This window comes from Mastomys coucha, unplaced genomic scaffold, assembly GCF_008632895.1.
Source record: "Mastomys coucha isolate ucsf_1 unplaced genomic scaffold, UCSF_Mcou_1 pScaffold5, whole genome shotgun sequence".
NCBI lineage: Eukaryota > Metazoa > Chordata > Mammalia > Rodentia > Muridae > Mastomys > Mastomys coucha.
Window position 1 is genome coordinate 73,455,688 of NW_022196911.1, and position 23,779 is coordinate 73,479,466.

Genomic DNA, 23,779 nt, shown 5'->3' on the forward strand with positions numbered 1-23,779 from the left:
AGTGGTGCAGCCCATGCGGGTATTTGAGAGTGATAAGATGGTTCTTTAGCCAGAAATTGGTTTCCCATTCTCTGCTTGATATTCTTTGTGTAGCTAAGGTTTGGTTGATGGAACTCTCGTCTCCTCTTTTGTAGACTCTAGTGACCTGTCTGCAGTACGTTGCTGCTCTTGCCTGTACTCACTGACTATCTATTATGTGTTTAGGACTTGGCATCTCTCATAATAGAGGAGAATGAGGTTCTGCAGGTATCTGGAGCAGGATCCTGGGTAGGGAGAGACCCAGTTGCTGCCTCTTCTTGTGCCTGCAGAGACATCCCTGTGAGCCACTAGAGATTTAGGGTTACAAGGGAGCCTACAATGTCCGGTCCAGGAGACCCTAGTGGAATGTGCCTATCTTGCTGTCTGCAGGTCTCTGAGGGGTTGGAATGTGGTCTGGGCTGCAGGCTTCCTCTTCCCTCCTGCTGTTTCCCCAGGCTGCCTCTGTGCTGGAATGTCGGCAGCCTGGGAAGGTTCTTGGTAAGGACCTCTTCCAGTCTCAGCAACAAATTCCAGCTGGGGCCTGGGGACAGCTCCCACATGGGTATGGAGGCCACCAGAGAGGGCAACAGGAGCACTAGGCCTGTGGGAACGGCTCTGTTCTTGGATCTCAGGCTGGTGGACTTTTAGCCTGGACAAACTGATAGAGGGATCTCTCCCTCCGTTGGCCAGGTCCTGAGGAACCAGAACTGAAGGACTCAGGAGTGGAAAGGGAAGGCCTGAGGAGAGAGGAGGCTGGCCCTTTCCTACAAGGCCTTGCCTTGTCCAGCCCTGACATGAAACACGAAGGGGAGTAGCCTCAGATTCCATGCTCAGGTGGGGCTGCCTACCAGCACCAGGTTTTCTAGTCCACTGGGACCACCATTCATAGCAGGAGGTGACTCTCCTGAGTCTGTCAGTCATATCTGACTGACAACATTTCCAGGCCTGGTTCCTTTCTTAGTGACCTTTGCAGCTCCTGTGCCCTTTGTCCCCTGATCTCATTTCTTCTCCCTCCCATTCCCATTTCTGTAAGGAGCTGACTCACTTCCTCCTCCCTAACTCCACTCACTGCCAGGCCCTGTGGCAAACAGGGTGTATGCAGGGAGGGAGATCTTACCCAGGGCACAGCAGTGGGACTTGGAGGCCATCCTAGGCTCTGGAGCAGGAGATGGGAAGGAGGGATGGGCCGCAGGCCATAGGGAACCCACCAGCCATTGTGCAGTCTGGACAGGGCATCAGGGAACACCTGCTTGGGTCACACTGAGGGCTTGTTTGACGAAGAGACTGACAGTCCTGTGATGGGGGAGCCTGTGCTTTCACTAGGCTCCCGTAGAAAGCTAGATCTCAGCCCTGGGTGGCATGGGCTAGAGGCCAAGCGGTGACAGCACTGTCAGGCAGCTTGAGAACGTCATGACTCTTTGTGACACCCAGTCTCATGCACAGACCCATCACATTGAAGGGACAGTATTTGGAGGTTTAAATAGAACCTTCTAGAGACCCAGCAAGAGACAAAGATTTGATATTGTCTCCTATGTAAGTTCTTATTGACAGGGCTCTGCTCCTGCCTCCCTCTTTAATGAACTAGTTTGATTGTAGAATTGACAGCAGAAGCCCTGTCTGAGCTGGTGTTGTCTTCCACCTCACTCTCCCTTGAGTTGTCCAGGCTGTAACAGCCTAAAGCTCGACACTCCAGGCCCTGGAGGGGACCCAGTTTGTGCTGAGCCTGGCATAGCCCTTCATCCTCCTGAGAAGATGCCTCTCTTACCTAGGGTGAGCACGGGCTGGGACCAGGTCCCCACTCATAAATCAAGGTTAAAAAGAAGAGAAGTGGGGATCAGAAAGATGGCTCAGTGGGTAAACGGACAAAGGACTTGAGTTTTGATCAGTGTATGCACATAAAAAGGCAAATGTATAGCATATGTCTATAATTCGAACACTGGGAGGCACAGACAGGAGGATCATGGAGGCTTAGCACTAGCCAGCCAGACTAGCACCAGGTCAGCGATAAACCTTGATGAAAAGAAGAGCTGGGTTGGAGAGGTGGCTCAGTGGTTAAGAGGTTACAGCTCTTGCAGAAGGCCTGGGCTTGGTTTCTAGCATCTCCTGCAGGCTCACAAACACTGAAACCCCAAATCCAGGAGGTCCAATGCCCTCTTCCGGCCTCCATGAGCACCAGGCACACATGTAGTGTACATATAGATGTGGAGAGAAAACACTAATACATAAGAAATTAGAACAAAATAAATCTTAAAAAAAAATCTTAAAAAAGAAATAAAAAGAGGAAGATGCCTCACGTCAGCTTCTGGCTCACACACATAGCCACACACATACACACACAATAATGCATACACCACACTTACACATGTATATACCACACATATACATATATGCAGAGAGTAAGGAGAAGGGATAGATATCAAGAGGGAAACTGGGCCCTGGCCTTTGAGGCAGGGTATGTTTGGGGGAGGCGGAGACACACTGCTGTGGTCTGCCTTCCTGGAACCCGGTGCCAGCAGACAGCCCTGTCCCCCACAGCACTGAGCTGTGCCTGGCAGTGCCCCATGTACTGTGGCCTTGGAGTCTAACCTCAGGACCTCTGGGTGACATGAATTTCTTACGTAGGTTGTAGGGACTGGAGAAAGTAAGGGGTAAGCCTGACCCCCACCTGAAATGCCTGTTCCCTAGCTGGTGGGAGCAAAATACACTGCACAGGCCCATGAAAACCCCTCTGTGTTAGCTTAGACACTGTTGCTAGCTTGTGCTGCACTGGACTCTGACAGGACCCATATTGTGAGAACGGCCTAGGTACTGCCCATGTACTCCTTGTAGAGTGGAAAATGTTTTTGCTGTTAGTCCTTCCTTTAGCCCCTAGCTTCATTCTCCATAAGAGCATAGCTTCACCGCAGAGGAGTGGTCTCTGAGAGGGCAAGGCCGCGTGTTTCCACTTTACTTAGCCTGTTGTTTTGTTTTTTGTTTTTGATTTTTGTTTTTTTCGAGACAGGGTTTCTCTGTATAGCTCTGGCTGTCCTGGAACTCACTCTGTAGACCAGACTGGCCTCGAACTCAGAAATCCGCTTAGTGCTGGGATTAAAGGCGTGCACGACCACTGCCCGGCTGCCCGTTGTGTTTTTGACTGTTGGTGTTTCTTCTCTGCCATTGGAAGAGGGATCTTGCTGGGTGTGGTGTACATCTGTAATCTATCATTATCACTTGGGAGTTGGAGGCAAAAGAATCAGGAGTTCAAGTTTAGCATCAGCTACATAGCAACTCTGAGGTCAGCCTGGGCTACATAAGACCTTGCTTCAATAAATAAAAACAAACAAAAACACAAAACCAAACAAAAACAAAAGGTTGGAGGGGAGAGGTCACTCAGTGGTTAAGAACACTTGTTCTGGGGCTGGCGAGATGACTCAACGGTTAAAAGCACTGACTGCTTTTCCAGAGGTCCTGAATTCAATTCCCAGCAACCACAATGTGGCTCACAACCATCTATAGTAGGATTTGGTGCCCTCTTCTGGTGTGTCTGAAGACGGCAGCAATGTACTCAGATACATAAGATTAATAAATCCTGCCGGGCAGTGGTGGTGCATGCCTTTAATCCCAGCACTTGGGAGGCAGAGGCAGGTTCGAGGCCAGCCTGGTCTACAGAGTGAGTTCCAGGACAGCCAAGGCTACACAGAGAAACTCTGTCTTGAAAACAAAAACAAAAACAAAACCAAAACCAAAACCAAAACAAAACAAAACAAAATCCTTCTAAAAAAAAGCCTAGAACACTTGTTCTTGCAAAGGATCAGAGTTCATTTCCTAGTACTTATATGATGGCTCACAACATCTATAGCTCTAATTCCAGGGAATCTAGCACCCTCTTCTGACCTCTGAGGTCGCACATAGCCCACAAGCAGACAGACAGACAAGACACTCATACATAAGAAAATTTTAAAAAAAAAATTAAAAGTATTCAACTTATTTAAAAAAAGAGTGAGAATGGGGGAGGGGTAAACGAATCTGTACTGGGTGCTCTTTTTGACCCATCCATCTTTAAAGTCCCTCTACCTACATCTGGCACTGCTCCTGTAGAAGCAGATGCGTGCACATAGGGGTTGGTGGGAGGTTGGCTCTGGCTGTAGGAGCTGCCCCCAGCTTATTTGGGACAAGAAGAGGAAGGCAACTCAGAGAGAAGGGCCCAGACATCAGGACTGATGGAGGGTTCTGTGTGAATGTTTCACTGCATGGTAGTGTTTCCCACTGCATTTGGGTGTTTGTGTGGCTTTCGGCTGGCTTGCCTCTGCCTGAATGACCTTCAACAGATTCTTGTATCTCTCTCGGCCTTATTTTCCTCTACTATAAAACAAGAGTAACAGTAACTATGGTGCTTACAAGTGTTGTGAGAGCTGATGATAGTGCATTTATAACCACTTTGAATATTGCCTCAAAAACTATTAAAGTGGTCCCCTCACCTCAGAGGGTAACAGACCTGAAGTGGATGTCCAAACCCCACATATACTATGTCCTGTACATAGATATTTCTGGCAAATTTTAATTTATAAATTAGGTATAGTAAGAGGTTAGCAGTAACAATAAGATAAAATAATCCTAACAGAACATTGTAATAAAATTTATAAATGTCCACATGCTGTGACTGATGCCAGGAATCCCAGCATTTAGGAAGTGGAAGAGGAGGAGGAGAAGCAGGAATTCAAGGTCACCTTGAACTACATAGCAAATTTGATGCCAGCCTGGGCTACATGAAACCCTGTTTAAAAAAAACAAAAACAAAACCAAAACCATTAAAAATCAACAAGCTGGGCTGGAGAGATGGCTCAGTGGTTAAGAGCACTGACTGCTCTTCCAAAGGTTCTGAGTTCAAATCCCAGCAACCACATGGTGGCTCACAATCACCCGTACTGAAATCTGATGTCCTCTTCTGGTGCATCTGAAGACAGTTACAGTGTAGTAGTAGTAGTAGTAGTAGTAGTAGTAGTAGTAGTAGTAGTAACAATAATAACAATAATAATAATAATAACAATAATAATAATAATAATAATAAATCTTTAAAAAAACCAATAAGCAAATGAGAAACCTGATGGATTATTTGTTTCTAGAGTTTGCCATTAAGTTAGTTTGGACTACAGTTGACTGTGGCTAACTGACCCTGTAGAAGGTGGGACCAGGGCTGAGAGGATGACTGTCGGGGCTCCAGAGAGAGCATCACTTCTGAACCCCAGGAAGTACTTGGTGTCTGGAGTGGAGACCATCTGCCTGCCCAAGTGCTTCAGGCTCTGTTCCTGTTAAGGACGCAGCTGCATGTCCTTTACTCATGTCCTCAGGCCAGTGCCTTTGCCCACAGCGTCCTTCCAGTGGAGCTGGAGAATCAGCCCAAGCTTCCTCGGGGCCACTCTCAGCATGGACAGCTTGCCCTGAGCTCCAACCTGCTCTTTTCAAACCATGCTGGGTTTTCTTTGTCTGTCTGATGCCAATGCCTTTGAGCTCCAGGTCTTCTCCTGTTTATTTTCCAGCTGGCAAGCTTACTCTGCTCTTTGTTGTTATCTGTCTTCATGTGTGTCTTGCTCCCAGCAAGCCATCTCCAGTAGGGCTAAACAAGAGAGGCGCAGAACTTAAAGGCAGCCCTTGCCTGGGATCTCCTGGCGTCATCCTCATCACACATAGGAGTTTGCTCAGACTCTCATGTAGATTTTCTAGCTAATGTAGCAAAGCCCTGAGATTTAGGCCCTGTGGCAGAATGTACTACTGGTTAGATCTACTCTGTGGTCTCTCTCTTCTACTGTACCCAGGCCTAAAGAGCTTGTCTGAGTCACTCCAGCAGGTGGCCAGAGTCCATTGTCCTCTTCCTCATTTGCCTCATGAGGCTGTCTAGAGGGAGATGTTTGGCCAGGCCCAAGTCCTGGCCTGGGACAAGGTGACTTCATTGATTTTATTTGCCCTTGAAAAGAACCTTGAAGTTTTCGCTTAGGACCCTTTCTGGGGCACCACTAACCACCGCTGAGTCCTGCAGCCAGTGCTCTGGTGGGAAACCCTCAGGCTGCTACATTCCAGACATCTTACCCGGTGCCTGGCCCAGAGACTGTGGAAACAAGGACGGATTGTGCTGGACTGAGGGGCTTTCTCCCAAGCCAGGGCGCCTTGGGGTGGAGGCTGGCTCTCCTTCAGTCTCCTTCCAGCCCTGTGGCATCTGGCTTCTGCTCATTGGCTGGATGCTAATTGTGACTGCTCCCTCTCCCCATTTCTTTTTGAGGCCCAGGGAACAAGACTCCACACATGGGACAAGGGTGTAAGCAGACTGTGGGCAAGGGGTGGGCGAGGACAGCAGTCAGGGAACCCGGGGCAGAACTGTCCAACAGAACACACTGCAGATAGACATGGTCTGTGGTCATGTGGCCACTGAACACTTGGACCGTGACTAGTGCAACAGAGAGGCAGAACTTTACATTTTATTTGATTTTAATTTAATACAAAATATTCCTGGTATTTTTACTGTAACTTAAATTTAAATTGCTTTCATGTCCAGTGGCTACTGTGTTGAACACTACAGCTCCAGACAGCTCCTAGGAGTGTGGGGTGGGGGCAGGGAAACAGTTCTTACAGTCTTATCTCCTTCTGCAGAATGCTCCCCCCACCCCCACCCCTCCAGGCCAAGCCTGGTGGCATTTCCCCTTCCTGTGAGGAAGGAAGGTTTGTTCTCTGGCAATTTCTCCACTTCACCAACTCTGGAATCTTGATGCCCTAGGGACAACAGGTCCCTGGCAATGTGCCATCACACTGTGGCAGTGCTTCCCCACCTTGCCAAGCGTGACTCTTGCCCAGCTTGGTAACACACAGGTGCTCACACGCCCAGTGGGTTTGGCGGGCTCTGCACGTGGGGGCGGGGACAGAGACCAGGTAGGCAAGGCAGAAGCCTCTCCCTGCTTCTGTGGGGACTGGGCCTGGCTTTGTTACTTCAAAGGGTTCTAGAAACAGGCTCAGTAAGGGCCTCAAGAAGTCAGCACACAGATCTTCAAATACAGGATCTCTGTGCCTCCCTCCCTACCCCCGCCCCCATTTAGGGGAACCTGAGAGTGCCTGGAGGAGCCTCTCTGACTTTGAGAATGAGTTCTACAGGATGCCAGCTCTCACACCCTGGAAGACCTTCCTTGCGCTTTATTAAATCAGTGTGGCCGACCCTCAAGCTGGTTTTCCTTTATTCTTCTGTGGAAATAGAGAAAAGCCGTCATTTATATGTAAAGAGCACAATGCTTCATTGTGCTCCTTCTCGAATGTCAGCCAGGCAGGATGGGATGTGAATATAGTGAATGTGGTGTAATTAGTAACTCAGACCCACATCTCCCTGAGATTTGAGGCAGAGCCTGGTGAAACTGTCAAGACTGGTCCTGGGCTTTGAGCCTTGTGGAAAATTGGAAAGGCAGAGGCAGTTTGGAAATCCCCAGAGCCAGAGGAAATACCCAGGGGCTGAGAATCCCTAAAGAGAAACAGTACCCCTGGAGCCACCAATCAGGTAGTCCTTCTAAGCATCCAGGATCTGACTGTTTAGTTTTGGGGGGTAGACACCTGTTCTTGGTAGAGCAGCAAAACTGGTGTGCTAGTACATGGCTCTGAGCAAATCTTCGGATGTGTAAAACTGCAGTCTGGTGGGATGGAGGGGACCCGGAGTGGCTGATCCTTGAGTCTTCAGGACAGAGACTCAAGCAGCAGACTCTATGGCTGCTTGTCTCAGGCGCTCTCCACCATAAAACTCAAGATGTGGCTTGAATCTTTGAACTATAAACTCAGGTATTCATTCATTCACTTTATTCCATCAGTAAACACCAAACATCCATGTGTTGGAGCTATTTCAGGTACGGAGGATAAGTCAGTAATGAAAATAATGTAGGCGCCCAGCGCATTTTTGCACCTTCTTTGCCATCTCTGTCCTGGGTAAAGTGAGAGGCCATCTTGCTGCTGCAGCCCCCCTGAAGCCTCCTCTCCCCGGGACGCTTGCTGGGGGCGGGCCCAACAGAGGTGAAATCCTGCAGCCTGGGCTGTGCCAGCAGAGAAGGGGAAGGCTGCCCTCTGCCGGAGTCTGGTGACACTGCAGGGCGGAGTGGCTCGAGTTCCGAGCGCACGCGCTGAACCTGGCTCCACCCGTGCGCTGGCGGCTAGGCGGGACAGGAAGTACAGTGGTAGTCAGGTCGGAGGTCGACTTGGCCACCGACGGCTCCCAGGGTGTGGACTTTCGGACAGTACAGGTTTCCTTTTACCTGCCCCTACCTCTAGGCTTGAGGTCATCTCTAGGCTTCTTTTAAGGAGTTTAGCTGCTTCCCTTTCGGTATCTCTTGATCACTTAGAGCCATTAAAATATTGAGGCACCCCTGCTTCGGTGTAAATTCTGTGTTTAAAGCTGGTGTTGAGGAACCTCAGAGGTAGTCCTCTGATGGGGTGCGCCTGTCGCGATTGGCGGCTGATGCTCTCCTACCCAGGAAGCAGAAGTTCTGTGGTCTCTCGCCAGTCCTAAGGGCTGAGTGCTTGAAACAGGGCTCGCTACAACTTCCCTAAACAACAAGTTCCGTTTGTTGTATGTTATTAGATACTGTAAATTAGTAATACAAACAGGTAGCTGGTACTCATTTATGAAAATAGTGTCAATAGATTCTTTTTGTAACTATTTTTATTTTTATTTTTATGTGCGCCGATGTTTTACTTGCATGTATGTCTATGTAAGGGCATCAGATCCCCTGGAACTGGAGTTAAAGATAGTTGTGAACTACCATGTGGATGCTGGGAATTGAACCTGGGTCCTCTGGAGGAGCAGCCAACGTTCCTAACTGCTGAGCCATGCCACAGCCCTATAGACTTTTGTTTTTGTCTTTTTAAAGATTTATTTATTTATTTTATGCATATGAGTACACACTGTGGCTATACAGATGGTTGTGAGCCTTCATCTGGTTGTTGGGAATTGACTTTTAGGACCTCTGCTCGCTCTGGTTGGCCCACTCACTCTGGTAGACCCCGCTCACTCTGGCCCAAAGACATTTATTATTATAAATAAGTACACTGTAGCTGTCTTCAGATGCACCAGAAGAGGGCGTCAGATCTCGTTACAGATGGTTTTGAGCCACCATATGGTTGCTGGGATTTGAACTCAGGACCTTCGGAAGAGCAGTTGGTGCTCTTAACTGCTGAGCCATCTCACCAGCCCAGACTTTTTCATATTTACTTATTATTATTTGTATGTGTGTGTAAGCATAAACATGCTACAGCATACATTAATGAGAGTCTGTGGATTTCTCTCCATCACGTGGATTCTGGGATCAAACTCAGATTTGTCCAACTTGGTGGCAAGTGCCTTTACCCACCAAGCCATCTCAGCTGATGGACTGAACAACAACAACAAAAAAATGTTGTTTATTGGGCTGGTGAGATGGCTCAGTGGGTAAGAGTACTCACTGACTGCTCTTCCGAAGGTCCTGAGTTCAAATCCCAGCAACCACATGGTGGCTCACAACCACCTGTAATAAAATCTGACGCCCTCTTCTGGTGCATCTGAAGACAGCTACAGTGAATCACGCAGAGCGAGCGGGCTAGAGCCAGCGGGCTAGAGCGAGCGGGGCGGTAGAGGTCCTGAGTTCAATTCCCAGCAGCCACACACATGATAGCTCACGGCCATCTGTATAGCTACAGTGTACTCAGACCCATAAAATAAATAAAAATTTAAAAATGCTATTTATTTGCTTAGAGACAGGGTCTTACTGTGTATCTATGGCTGGTCTGGAATTCAATATGTAAACCAGACCAGCCTGGAACCTACAGAGATCCACCTGCTTCTGTCTCCTGAGTGCTGGAACTAAAGTTGTGGGCCAACATGTCCAGCTTAACATATGTGTGTGTGTGTGTGTGTGTGTGTGTTGGGGGGTGTATGCACATATATGTATATGTATATACATATATACATATTTATTTACAAGAGTTTTGATCTTCAGGAGGAACTAGGGACAATTGGGGCTGGGAAACATGCTCTCGTTAAGGGTTTTTAAAGAGACCCTCAGTTTTAGTGTTCCCGTCCTACGTATTTTCTGATAAACCAACTATCTGTAATAACAGCACTTGTGCGGCTAAGTAAGGTCACTGTGAGTTGGAGTCCAGCCTGGAGGACTTATTGTAGTTAGGTCCCATCCCCCCAAATAGATGAAAAAACAAATAAAGCCCCTCTCTTTTATGGATAAATAAATAAATAAAACCCCCTCTCATTCATGGCCTGGCTCCAAATTGTACCCTGTGTGGCTGACTCCCTCACGAAGAGAAATTCTCATCCTCTGAACCTTTCCAGAACTTTGTTGGTGCCCCTTGCTGGAGGAGCACATTCTTACTTATAACTATTGGGGTATATTTGTTCTTTCCTCTGCTGGTCTTTTTTTTTTTTTTTTTTTTTTTTTGAAGTCAGAAGCTAAGTCACTGCTTTCTGCCACTCACCCATCCTCACATATGCCTCGTCTCTAAGCAGAGTCCAGGAGTGGGCGAGTGATGGGTTACCACAACAAACATCCCACCATACCTGCTCAAAGGATGGTTCTCCAGAGATGGAAAAGAACCAGACCTTGCATTTCCCTATAGCATTCCCCATGGGATGTTACCCATGAAGCACTGCTAGCTGCAGGGCCAGCTTCCTCCGCCACCTCCGGTTTTCCCACCAGGCTTCCCACGGCTCTACTTAGCTATCTTCAGGGCCAAGGACCTCTCACCTCATCGATCAAACAGCATGGCAGTGCAGAACACTGTAAGTTTTGCCCCCTCCTCGTGGATATCCTCTTTACCATTTCATCCAGTTTATCATCTTACCTTCTAGATGAGTTGGGTAAATCCAGTGGCTTGTTGAATACCTACTGTGTGCTTGGTTTTGGTGAGTAGGGTAGCTTTGAGTAAGTCTTTCAGGAAGGTACAAAATTAAATATGCTCCCAGCACCAACAACCAGAAGAGTGACTTATTCAAGTTTGGGGGGTGGGCTGGGGGAAGGCTGTGCTGGTGGGGCGGGACAGGCGTCAAGCACAGTAGGCAAGCACTCTACCACTGAGCAACAGCTCTCCAAGTTCATTTTGATGAGTAAAACTGAATTTATTAGGGATTACTTACAGAGTGATGGACACGGGACAGATGGACATGGTTTTCTTGAGGTCACCAATCTGTCCCCAGCATCAAAGTCCTATTTTATCTGGCTCTAGTCTACAACATAATTGTTGTGAACCTGGGTTCTGAGTGCCACCCAGTGTTTAACTCCAGGGCCAGACAACAAAAAGGCACAGACGCAGAGCAGAGTCAAGAAAAGCTGTACGCTCGTGTGCATTCCCTGCTCCCTTCTCAGGGGTTCTGCCCGTCTCGGCAAACACCATCCAACTGTGGGTAAGGTGACGTGTTTTGCTATAGCCTGGCATGTAGAGCAACTAAACAGCAGCTTGCATGCAAGGTGGAGTTGACTCTGGCTAGAGGACCAGTCTCTACAGATGGCGAATGAAGGAGGCAAAAGTGGTCCTGGTGGCTTAGACACATGACATCAACTGATAGCCATTCAGAACATTAACTTGGGCTCTGTAGTCACAGCATACACACAATAAACTATAAATAATGCAGTGAGTTCAACTGTATGTTTGTGCAAGAAATTATATTGGCCTAAGATTATTGAAAATAGTATTGGGGGGATTATTATATGTTGTGTACACTGTGTACCATGCGTCCATGGAGATAGATTATATAGAATGGTACAGAGGTCTCCCTCATCCACGGGAGATGCGTTTCAAGATCCATAGTAAGTGCCGAAAGCTTGGCTAATACTGAGTCCTAGAAATAATGTATTTTCCCTATTTGCATACCTATGATAAAGTTTAATTTATAAATTAAGCACAGTAAGAGATTAACAGTGAGTAATGAAATAGTAGCAATAATAACAATATGGTGTGATTAAAGGTTATGTAAATGTCAACTCTCTCAAAAAGTCTTAATGTGTTCTCACCTATAGGAAGTACTTTTCAGCTTCTCTCTGGCATATCTGAGTTTCTGGCCATACCACTCCCCTTTTAGAGGCAGAATTTATTTATTTAACAGTCTGGTGATTGAATCTAGGGCTTTAAGCATGCTAGGGAAGTATTCTACCACTGAGCTACTTTCTTATCTCTGAGGTCACTATTAAGTAGAATTATTGTTACTTGAACACAGCCTGGGATCCTGCAATAGTCCGCCTCATGACCAGGATAGCTACTCAGTGACTTCTGGACAGGTGGTGTTCATGGCGCAGATTCATGTCTAGGAAAGAGTGGGATGATGGGATTTCATCATGCTACTCAGAACTATGTGTAATTTAAAACATATAAAACCTTTATGTCTGGGGTTGTCTAATATTTTCAAACTGTGATTGACCTCAGGTAGCTGAAAGTGTGGGCCATGAAATCCTAGAGAGGGATTGCTATAGGTGCAGAACCACGTGGACTACATCCTTGCTGAACAATTTTAGGGCTTTTAGGAGGTTTATTTATTTATTTTTGTGTGGCTGGGTGTTTTGCCTACTTGCATGGCTGTGTACCACGTGTGTGCCTGGTACCAAGAGATCAGAAGTGGGCATAGGATCCTCTGGGACTGGAGTTACAGGCAGTTGTAAGCCACCACGTGGATGTTGGGAACTGAACTCGTGTCCTCTGGAAGAGCAGCAGCCAGTGTTCTTCCCTAGAGGACCATCTCTCCAGCCCCAGGAGGTTTTGACTGTATTCTATTTTTATATTGCATGATGACTTTAGAATCTAATGTTACATAATGCGTGGCTCTCCACATGTAACAGAGTACCACGCCAAGTATGTAGGTATAGATATTGAATACCGTAGCTTTAAATGATAATTTAAATGATGTTAATCATGTAGTTACCAACTACAATTTAATTTGTCAAGCATAAGCTTATATGTACTATCTTCTAGTGTCAACATCAACTACACAAGGTGAGGCTCATATTTTACTACTGTAAGGGGTGGGGCAGGGAGGTAGCAACTGAAAGAAGTGGAATAATCCTGTCTTAGATCAGTCAGGGAGAGAGAGGCGGACCTGAGATTCAGCCCCAGGGGTGTGTTGTTGCTCCATCCGTTTTTGCACTACCCCTCTGGGTAGGCCTTTTGTTTTTTATTTTTTTGGTCTCCCCAGAAGGGTATCCTAAAGAAGACAGAGCTATAGGTGGGTCTCTAGGGATGGGGAGGGCTGGGCAAGGTGGAGGAGCTGGTGGTCTTGTGGGCAGGGAACATAGGGAAGTTTACATGAGGTCACATGAGAGAATGAAAGAGAGACAGGCCTGGAAGCCCTGGGGGTCCTCCTGTCTCCATCCTCATAGCACTAGGATCAAGGTGTACATCACCACTGCCTGGCACCACTGCCTGGCACCACTGCCTGGCACCACTGCCTGGCACCACTGCCTGGCTGATGGGTATTTTGCTTCACAGTTGTCTGTGGACCATGTGCATGCTGTATCCATGGAGGCCAGAAAAGGGGGTCAGATTCCTGCAACTAGAGCTACAGATGGTTGTGAACTGCCATGTGGGTGCTGGGAATCACACCCAGGTCTTCTGGAAGAAGAGCTGCTCTTAACCACTGAGCCGTTTGTCCAGCTCCTGAGCCTGAGCCTTTCCATGGGTGCTGGCATCAAACTCAGGTCCTCATGTTAATACAACACACACTTTACTGACTAAACCATCTCTCTCTATCCTTGCTTATTATTTTTTTTTAGATTTATTTATTATGTATTTTTTATTTATTTTAGACAGGGTCTCATTGTGTAGCTCCTGGAACTCACTATGTAGACTTGAGCCCATAGAGATCCATTTCCCTCTGCCTCTGCCTTCAGAGTTCAGGTATTCCACCATACCTAGCTTGTTTATTCTTTATTTGTATTCTATTTTTTTATTTTATTTGTTCAAGACAGGGTTTATCTGTCTAGCCCTGGCCATTCTATAACTTGCCCTATAGACCAGGCTGGCCTTGAACTCAGAGATCTATCTGCCTCTGCCTCCCAAGTTCTGGGATTAAAGGTATGCACCACCACTGCCAGGCATCTATTATTTAATGTGTATCAATGTGTATGTATGTATGTGCATTGTACGTACATGACTGATACCCTTAGAAGTCAGAAGAGAGTGTTGGAATTACAGATGGTTGTGAACCATCATGTGGGAACCAAACCTGGGGTCCTTTGCAAGAGAGTGCTCTTAACCCCGAGCCAACTCTCCAGCTCCTTTCTCCCTTTTATTTTTTTTTTATTTTTTTATTTTTTTCCCCGAGACAGGGTTTCTCTGTGTAGCTCTGGCTGTCCTGGAACTCACTCTGTAGACCAGGATGGCCTCAAACTCAGAAATCCACCTGTCTTTGCCTCCCAAGTGCTAGGATTAAAGGCACACACCACCACTGCCGGGCTCCCATTTTTTGTTTCTTGTTTTTTCAGTTACTTACTTTCTGGCCCACTCTGGCCTATTTGTTATATATCAGTACACTGTAGCTATCTTCTGAGAGACACCCCAGAAGAGGGCATCAGATCCCATTACAGATGGTTGTAAGCCACCATGTGGTTGCTGGGACTTGAACTCATGACCTCTGGAAGAGCAGTCAGTGCTCTTAACCACTGAGCCTTCTCTCCAGCCCCCTTTCTCCCATTTTTGTTTTTTTGTTTTTAAAGATCTATTTGTTATTATAAATGAGTATACTGTAGCTGTCTTGAGATGTACCAGAAATGGGCATCAGATTTCATTATGGGTGGTTGTGAGCCACCATGTGGTTGCTGGGATTTGAACTTATGACCTTTGGAAGAGCAGATGGTGCTCTTACTCTCTTAGTCATCTCACCAGCCCCCTTTCTCCTACTTTTAAGATAACAGTATTTACATTTTTAATGTGTGTGTGTGTGTGTGTGTATGTGTGTGTGTGTGGTGCCGGCCAGAGGTGGACACTGGGTGTCTTCTTCAATTCTTTTGTTATACTTTTGTTTTTTGAGATAGGTTGCCTGTATTAGCCCTGGCTATCCTAGAAGTCACTATGTTGATGAGGCTGGTCTCAAACTCACAGAGATCTACCTATTTCTGCTTCCTGTGTGCTGGGATTAAAGGCATGCGCTACCAACCTGGCTTTCCTCAGTCACTTTTTAGTAGAAAGTTACATATTTAATTTGTGTGCATCCGTGTATCTTTGTGTGTGTCCTGTGCACATATGTATGGGCAGGGGCCCTGGAGTTAAAGGCATACAAATGACCACACTAGGCATGCTTGAGCACACATAAATACACATATATGTGTATGCACATGTGCTCATGCATGTACATGTATGTGCGGATGTGAGTATAGACCACATGTGTGAGAGTACCCACGGAAGCCAGAAGACGGCACCTGGCACCAGGAGTTACAGGTGGTTGTGATGACATGCGTACTGGAAACCAAACTCTGGTTCTCTGGAAGAGTGGGAAGTACTCTTAACTTTGGAGCCATCTCTCTCGCTCCTGTTGTTGGGTTTTTTTTTTAAACGTGCGTTCTAGGGTTTTGAACTCACGTCCTTATGCTGACACAGCAAGTATTTTTACTCATTGAGACACCTCAGCTATAATTTACACTTTGTTTATAGGTGCCCTCCCCACACACTGGGATGGAACCCAGGAACTCAAACTTGTTAAATAAATACTCTAGTCCCGAGGCCCAGCACTGGACAGTGGCTTTAGAACTTTGTGTGCACTGAAACTTCTACCCTATGCTAACTCTATACTATCGGTACTATTATTTCCCCTACTTTACTGATGAAAAAATAGAATCATAGAGTAGCAATTACTCTATATAGTTACAATGTGAAGGAGCCTAGATTGAACCAGCAAGTGTGGCTCTGAAGGTTTTTATCTTTAACCATGGCACACTGTGAATACGTTTTTTTCTTTCTTTCTTTTTTTTTTTTAAAGATTTATTTATTTATTTTTATGAGTACAATGTAGCTGTCTTCAGACACACCATGAGAGGGCATCAGATCTCATTACAGATGGTTGTGAGCCACCATGTAGTTGCTGGGAATTGAACTCAGGACCTCTGGAAGAGCAGTCAGTGCTCTTAACCACTGAGCCATCTCACCAGTCCCATGAATATGTCTTTTCAGGCAGTGGCTCTCAGGCCTTAATGTGTATCAGAATTACTAGAAGAAGCTTGTCTGGGCCTCAATGCTGGGCCCCAGTGCTCTGGATGCAGAGGCTGGAGTGAAGCTTTAGCATTTCTAGCCAGTGCCCACTTGATGTGGATGCTGCAGGTCCAGGGACCTAACTTTGAGAATTAAATCTTTTCTAGCCCATACTTGCCTCTTATTGACTGGGAAGTGATACAAGCATAATCTTCAGTGTAGAGATATAGGGAATTAAAGTCATCTACCCATGGCTACACAGACCACCCACCCACCCATCCATCCATCCAAGAGTTGGGCACATTACTTCTAGGCTTTATGCCTGCCTCAGTGGCCTTGGCTTAAGCCAGAATCACCAGGAGCCTGGCTTGTGGGGGCACACACCTGTAATCCCAGCTTCGAGAGCCTCAGTCGGGAGGATCTCAAGTTCAAAGCCAGCCTGAGCTGCTTAGCTAGATTCTTTCAAACAAAACAAAACAAATATACTGAGCATGGTGATGTAAGCCTGTAATCACAGCATTTGGGAGGCTGAGACAGGAGGATTAACTGAGGGTTCGAAGTGATCTGGGATATATAATGAGTTCCAAGTCAGCCTCACCCATAAAGTGGGACTGCTTCACAAAAAGCCAAAACCAGGGCTAGAGAGAGGGTCAGTGGTTAAGAGCCTTTGCTTTTCTTGCACAGGACCTGGGTTTGGTTCTCAGCACCCATGTGGTAGCTTGCAACTATCTACAACTACTGTTCTCGTTGATCTGATACTCTCTTCTGACTTCTCTGGACACCTGGCATGCATGAGGTATACATACACGAATGCAAACAAAACACTCATACACATTAAAAACAAAATGAAAACCATCCCAGTGCTCAGGGCTCCTTCCCCCACCAATTAAACCAGAAACTGAGCAGGAGATGGGGAGATCCAGGCACTATATCCCATACTAAAGCCTGAATTCTGAAGCATCCAAGGCTTCAATGAGCATTGCTGTGCTCAGAGGAACCCAGGGATACAGAACCTTTGACAGCTGCATTGTCCCAGGAGGACCAGGAGACCTCCCTAGGAAGAAGTACCACTTCCTTAGAAAGCCGAGAAGTAACCAGGCAGTGTTGGCGCACGCCTTTAATCCCAGCACTTGGGAGGCAGAGGCAGGCGGATTTCTGAGTTTGAGGCCAGCCTGGTCTACAGAGTGAGTTCCAGGACAGCCAGGGCTATACAGAGAAACTCTACCTGGAAATCTGCCCCCCCCCCCCCAAAAAAAGAAAGAAAGCAGAGAAGTATGTTTCCGATAGCCTCTGTGTGTGTGTGTGTGTGTGTGTGTGTGTGTGTGAGCACATATGTGTGTGGGATGATAAGACTGGGTGACTTGTACAGTGTCATGTAGAGAGATCAAAAAGAGTGGTGGTGGTTGGGCAGTGGTGGTGCACACCTTTGATACTAGCACTTGTGAAGCAGAAGCAGGCAGATCTCTGAGTTCAAGACCAGCCTGGTCTATAGTGTGAGTTCCAGGACATTTAGGGCTCTACAGAAAAACTCTTGTCTGCCAACAAGTAAAGGGTAGGAGAGCTGGTTTGGTCCTTTTGGGCAGTTCTTATAGTAACTACAGGACCACGGGTGCTTAGAACTGACTGTGGGTGACGAGCTTGGGTTTTTCCAATCCCTCCCTCCCTGGAAAGGAAGAAGGAAGCAATGGCTGTGTTCATTTTCCACAGACACTTGGCAGGCCCTGTCTTTTCCCTCATTGCTGTCTTTCTCCCAGCACCCATCTTGGCCTCCAGGGTATCTGGTCGTGTTAACTAGAGCCAGGCCGGGGTTTCTAACAAGGAACACAAGTTCTTCTCTGGCAACCATTGTTCATTGGCCAGACACCCCCAGTTCCCTCCATTTGCAGGGCTGAGAGCTGCCCACCCCACCCACCTCACTCTCCTCTGCCTATGCAGCAGCTGGCTGGTGTGTGGGAGAAGGAAATGTGGATGGAGGGAGAGCAATTGATTCTCTGTGTGTCTCCCAGGCCTCTATTCTAATGAGGCAGCAGCAGGAGGCCTCACTCAGGCTGATCTTGTGGGTCTCTGCTCTTGCTGGACCTTACAGGATTCACTGTGAGGTTGCTGCCTGGGCCTGGTGTGCGTGGGCCCGTGTGTCATATTGAAAGCAGTGTTACTGTCTCTATACAGTTACTTAGATGGCGTAGCTAGGCGTATGATTGAAGTGCTCTCGAGTACACTGTGCTGTGATTGAGTTCACGCATGCTGGTATGTGTGTGTATGTGAGCGCGCATGTGCTAGTCTCAATCTTGGCCTATGGGGCCGGGGGCTGCAGGTCTCAAATTCCTTTGCTATTTTTAGGGGCCATATCAGTTCAGCTGTCCAGGAGCCTGAGTGTGTATCAGAAGGAAAGTGCCACCCTTCCTGTCTCCTGTCCCTAACCCCAGGTCACTGTCTGTCCCCAACCCATGCCCTTATTTGAAGAGCCTCCTTTCCCTTCTACCCAGACCCCATTGCTCTCTGGCTGTGGACATACCTGGTACCCGCAGTCCTCTAGCCTCTGCTGTCTCCACAGCTCTGGCAGGGTTGGGCAGCTGCAGCGGGAGGGGCCTGGGAGAGGGAGGGGACCAGGGGCGGGGCTGCAGCCTGTGCTATTCTGAGCTGCTAACAGGAGCAGCAGAGAGAAGAGACTCCTTGCTCTGGGCTGCTCCAGGCCAAGCCATGCGGGTGAGTGTCCTTCTGACCCCAACCCCGGAAATGTCCCAGCCTCCCCACGATGTTTCCTCATTTAGGAAAGGAAGGCGTCCTGTTATTTCCCCAGATGTGGCAGAAGTAGGTGGGGAGGAAGGGGTGGGGCTGACTTGGGGCTCTTCTCTCAGTCACTTGGTCAAAAGGTTAGTACATGGCCTCAGCTGCCTCAGAGTCCCCAAGAGGCAAGGCACTCGCTGGGTCTGACTCATGATTTGGGGAGCTTTGCTGGGGAACCATCTTCTAAACCTCCGTTTCCTGGGGTTGCCTCCACCGCCCCACAGACCGGGGCGTGCCTTTCCCACAGTGATGACGGCTGGCAGAACCTAGGAACCCAGGCGTGTCTTTGGAGAATTCGGTCCTGCTTTGGGCTGGTATGGTTAGCCCCCTCTGCCCTCTTACTCTGGACTAGATGGGAAAGATGGCCTTGACAGGGGATGGTCAAGGATGGGGTGCCTCTTGATGGTCAGGATGGTCACTCTGGGAGCCTCGTGGTTGGCTGGAATCTTTTTACTGTACTCAAGAAGAACCCAGCATGGCCTCTTCCACTCCCGTGCCCAGGAGGCTTAGAAGAGACACATGGCATCTCAGCATGCCCTGTCTGTGAGCCTCTTTATCTTAATTTAAAGAAAACTTTTTATCTTTGTTCATTCGTGTATGTGTGTGTGTGTGTGTGTGTGTGTGTGTATCCATGTGCGCGTGCGCACACCTTGGCTTGTGTGTGGAGGTTAGAGGACAGTTGGTGGGAGTTAGTTCTCTCCTTCCACCATGTGAGTTCTGAGGACCAAACTCAGGTCCTCAGGCTTTAGCAACAAGCGTCTTAACCTACTACACCACCCTGTCAGCCCATGACTCTCTTTTAGCAAATCATTCCAGAGAAGTAAGTTCCTTAAAAAAGCAAGTGAGGAGACATAGCTGTCTCCTAGGCCATCCTGTCCTCCCCTCTGCCCCTCCAGCCACTAAGGGTAAGGTTTTCGATTGAGTCAGCAGTTGGCAGAGTGTGGGCTGGCCCGGTGCGGAGGTGCAGCAGAAGCCTGAGATGTGCCCATAGCATTTGTATCTCTCTGTGCCCGAAGAACTGCCCTGTCCCAGCTGCCAAACTGGCACCGCTGAGGAGGTGTGTGGGGGCAGAGCAGGGTGGTGCTGGAGGAGGGAACTCTTTACTCTGGGAGCTGGGTGCCTCCTGCTCTAGCCTAGCCCCCACCCCATCCTGCACCTTGTCTGTCACAGACTCAGGGCCATGGGAAATGGCACTAGCAGATGGCAAAGTGCCCTGAAGAGGAGCCTTGGGTGTCCTCAGAGAGGGGAGGCCTCCAGCAGCCTGGTGGTGACAGGAAGCTGTCCCGTGGCACCTGCTTCCTCCAAGCGGGTGGGCAGTGGCTCAGGGTTCTCTGCTGCTTTCTGTTCCGCCCTGCTCTGGGGGAGGGCTCCCTAGAGGCTGGCTCTTCCTCTCTCCCTTTGGCTGGCAGTGTGGCCTTCAGGCCCTTCCCTGTAGAACTCCCCTCTTTCCAAGCAGCTTTGTAGAGTGGTCATGAGTGCAGAGCCATGGAAACTACTGCTTTCTACCACTCCAGCCACTGATGTGGAAAGCCCACGGTATAGGAGAACAAGGGAGGTATGGGGGAGAGCTGACCCTTAAAGTAAGCCCTAAAGGCTTGGTAAGGGATAGATCTGAGTGTGCATTTTAGATCTGTTACTTGCTTTCACGAGGGCATAGCAAAGTCACGTGATCTTCTGGGTCTCCCTTTGCTCATTTGTAAAGTAAGACTCACGCTGGTGTCTACTTCAAAGGGATGTTGTGAACATCAAATGGGACAATGCTTGTTAGGGGCTGAGCACAGGGCCTAGCACCAAGAAGATGCTCAATAAAGATGTGCTGTTGGCTGGATCTGTTGCTCCGTGGCAGATGGCTTGTCCAGCAGCGAGAGGCACCGGGTTTGATTCCCAGCACTGCAAAGAAGTTACTGCCATTGCTGCATCCTTTCTTCCCTTCCCCTGTTCCTCAGATAAGTGGGTGCTAGGATGAGATTGTCAAGGGGAGATTCTCCTGAGAGCTCCCTTTTGTGCCTTGGAATGGGGATGAAGAGAGAAGAGCATTGCCAATGTTGTTGGCACAGGGCAACGGGCTGGAAACTTACCTTGGCCACTGGTGGCATTTCGGTTCCCTCTAGACACAGTCTCTGTCTTGGAGTTACATGCTCCTCTTAGGACTTGGATGTCTGGCTTAGGCATGTTCCTGGCCTGAGGGGCTGCCCAGAGGGTGTGATTAGCTTCAGGGCCTTGGAACTCCCCTATTTCTTTCTTCTTTTTTTCTTTCTCTTTTTCTTTACTTTCTTTCTTTTTTGTCTTCCCTTTCTCTCTTTCTTCCTTTCCTTTTCTCTTCCTTCCTTCCTTCCTTCCTTCCTTTCTTTTCTTTCTTTCTTTCTTTCTTTCTTTCCTTAAAGATTTATTTATTATTATAAATAAGTACACTGCAGCTGTCTTCAGACATATCAGAAAAGGGCGTCAGATCTCATTACGGGTGGTTGTGAGCTACCATGTGGTTGCTGGGATTTGAACTCAAGACCTTTGGAAGAGCAGTTGGTGCTCTTACCTACTGAGTCATCTCACCAGCCCCCCTTTCTTTCTTTTTTTGAGATTTATTTAATTTTGTATGCATTGGCGTTTTGCCTGTATATAAGTCTGTGTGAGACTGCCACATCCTCTGGAATGGGAGCTACAGACAGTTGTGAACCACCGTGTGGGTGCTGGGAACTGAAACTAGGTCCTCTGGAGGGCATCCAGTGCTCTTAACCGCTAAGCCATCTCTCCAGCCATGAGCTCCCCTTTCCTTAACACATGTGTTGTGGTAGCTAAGGGAGGGTTGTGGGTGTTGACATAGGGGGAGGGTAAACCCCAGCCTGTCTCCCTGAGTGATAGGCGCCTTCGGGGCCAAGAGGAGACAGTGCCTCAGCAGATTTTTCTTCTTTGGAAACAAATGCTTCTAGCTATTATTATCTTTTTCTTCCCCCCCCCTTTATTGACTATTTAGCCATCTTTAAATGAAAACAAGCAGTAAGTAACAACTGCACAACAAAATAAATAGCAAGTATGTCTATTGTGTTTAATTTACAACATTTACAGAATTATTATGATCACCATTTGCATGCTATTTATGTTCTCGTTCTTTCTGATTGATGTCATTTTATGTGGAATTTTCCATATGGTTTCATTGTCCACAACTTTGTCTTTGTAAATGGCAGCATACCCATGTGTTGGGCTGAGACCGTCGTTTCCCTAACCAGCTCTCATTCCAGTCCCTTGAGCTGTTTGTAGTTTGACTGTCTTGTAGAGTGCATCTCTGAAAAAGTGCTTGTAGGAGCTTGTGGGTTTTCTTTTCCTCTTTGTTTCTTAACATCAGCTCATTGGGCTTACGTTCCTAGAGATGGGCTGGCTAGGCCAGAGAGGATGCATATCCCTGCCTGCCTCATCCTGGCCCCATTGCCCCGAGTTTGCTATTTATTGTTGCTAAGTTTGGAGGCTACACCACTCTTGTTTGTGTCATGTCTCTGAGAATCAGGATGGACAAGCCTTATTCTCTGTAGTATGTGTAGGGGAAAGAGATCAGATGGGAATGAGCCTTGGGCTAAGAACCTTGCCTCCTCTCCTGTTTCCTCCATTGTCATATGACTGACAAGTTGTCAAAGCCTAATGGTATGATGGGTAAGAGAGAGTCTTGGCCAGGAAGAAATCCCAGTCAGGGGGATGACATAGTTACCAAGACCCCTTCTGACTGTGAATGCCAGCTCTGCCCCTTAACTGAAGAGCCACTCAGCAGCTGTCCCTCTTGTCCTCTGTAAGCAGGTCACCATGAGGAGGGTGAGGGGTAAAGTGATGCAGGGGAGTGCTCAGGGGCATAGCTCTCCTTCCCATTCTAACAACAGAGGAAAGTGGTCAGAAGTGACACAAGAGAGAGATGGCAGGGTCTCAGAAGGTGTTGGGGACATACTGGAGTCCCTCTTTTGTAAATTTAGAAACTCAGCTTGGAGAGCTAGTGAGATGGCTCAGTGAGTAAGAGAACTGACTGTTCTTCCAAAGGTCCTGAGTTCAAATCCCAGCTCACAACCATTCATAATGAGATCTGACACCCTCTTCTGGTGTGTCTGAAGACAGCTAACAGTGTACTTATTTATAATAAAAAATTAAAAAGAAAAGAAAAGAAAGAAACTCAGCTTGGAAAGATTGGATGCACGTGCAGCCGTACTGCCAGCCTGTGCTTAAGCCAGGCTCAACACCAAGGAAGAGGAGCTGGTGAAGGAGATGATATAGACTTTGGAGTTAGTCCAACTTTAGATGAAATCCAAGCTCCATTTGGGAGTTAGGGGCAGGAAGATCAAGAGTTCATGGTCATCTTTGGCTACACATTGAATTGAGGCAGGTATAGGTAGTATGAGATCCTACTCAAAACAAAACAAAACAAAAAACAGCCCCTCCCAAAAGAAGAAAATCCAAGCCCCATCATATATCATCTTCGTGACATAATAGCTTTCAGAATTAGTTTTCCTCATCAGCGAAATAAAATAATGATTCCATGTCAGAAGATTACATTAGAAAATCTGGATTAGCTGGGTATGGTGTACGTATGTGTAATTTCAGCACCCAGGAGAGCTAAGGCAAGGTGATCACAGCAAGGCAAGCCTGGTCTATATAGTGAATGCTAGGCCAGTCTGGGCTACATAGTAAGACCCTGTCTCGAAAGAAAAACTAAATAATAAAATAAATTAGGCCAAGGAGATGGCGCCTTAGGTAGATGTTGTATAAGCATAAGAACTGAGTTTGGCTGGGCAGTGGTGGTGCATGCCTTTAATCCCAGCACTTGGGAGGCAGAGGCAGGCAGATTTCT

The 23,779-nt window shown here is 47.5% G+C and overlaps 1 protein-coding gene across 21 annotated transcripts in view; it reads left to right on the forward strand.

Annotated features, from left to right (window-relative positions):
• Myo18a (myosin XVIIIA) overlaps nucleotides 1-23,779 on the forward strand; it is a 105,141-nt gene that overhangs the window by 21,736 nt on the left and 59,626 nt on the right. For 2 of the 21 annotated variants that reach the window (XM_031354508.1, XM_031354510.1), the window contains exon 1: nucleotides 18,856-18,876. The exons of 15 other annotated variants lie outside the window; for them this stretch is intronic. In XM_031354508.1, coding sequence (XP_031210368.1) covers nucleotides 18,871-18,876 — 6 coding nt within the window. In that variant the 5' untranslated portion in view covers nucleotides 18,856-18,870. Of the gene's footprint in view, nucleotides 1-18,768; nucleotides 18,877-23,779 lie in introns of those variants that run through there. 4 more of the 21 variants (XM_031354506.1, XM_031354509.1, XM_031354511.1 and 1 more) reach the window with 4 other exon arrangements.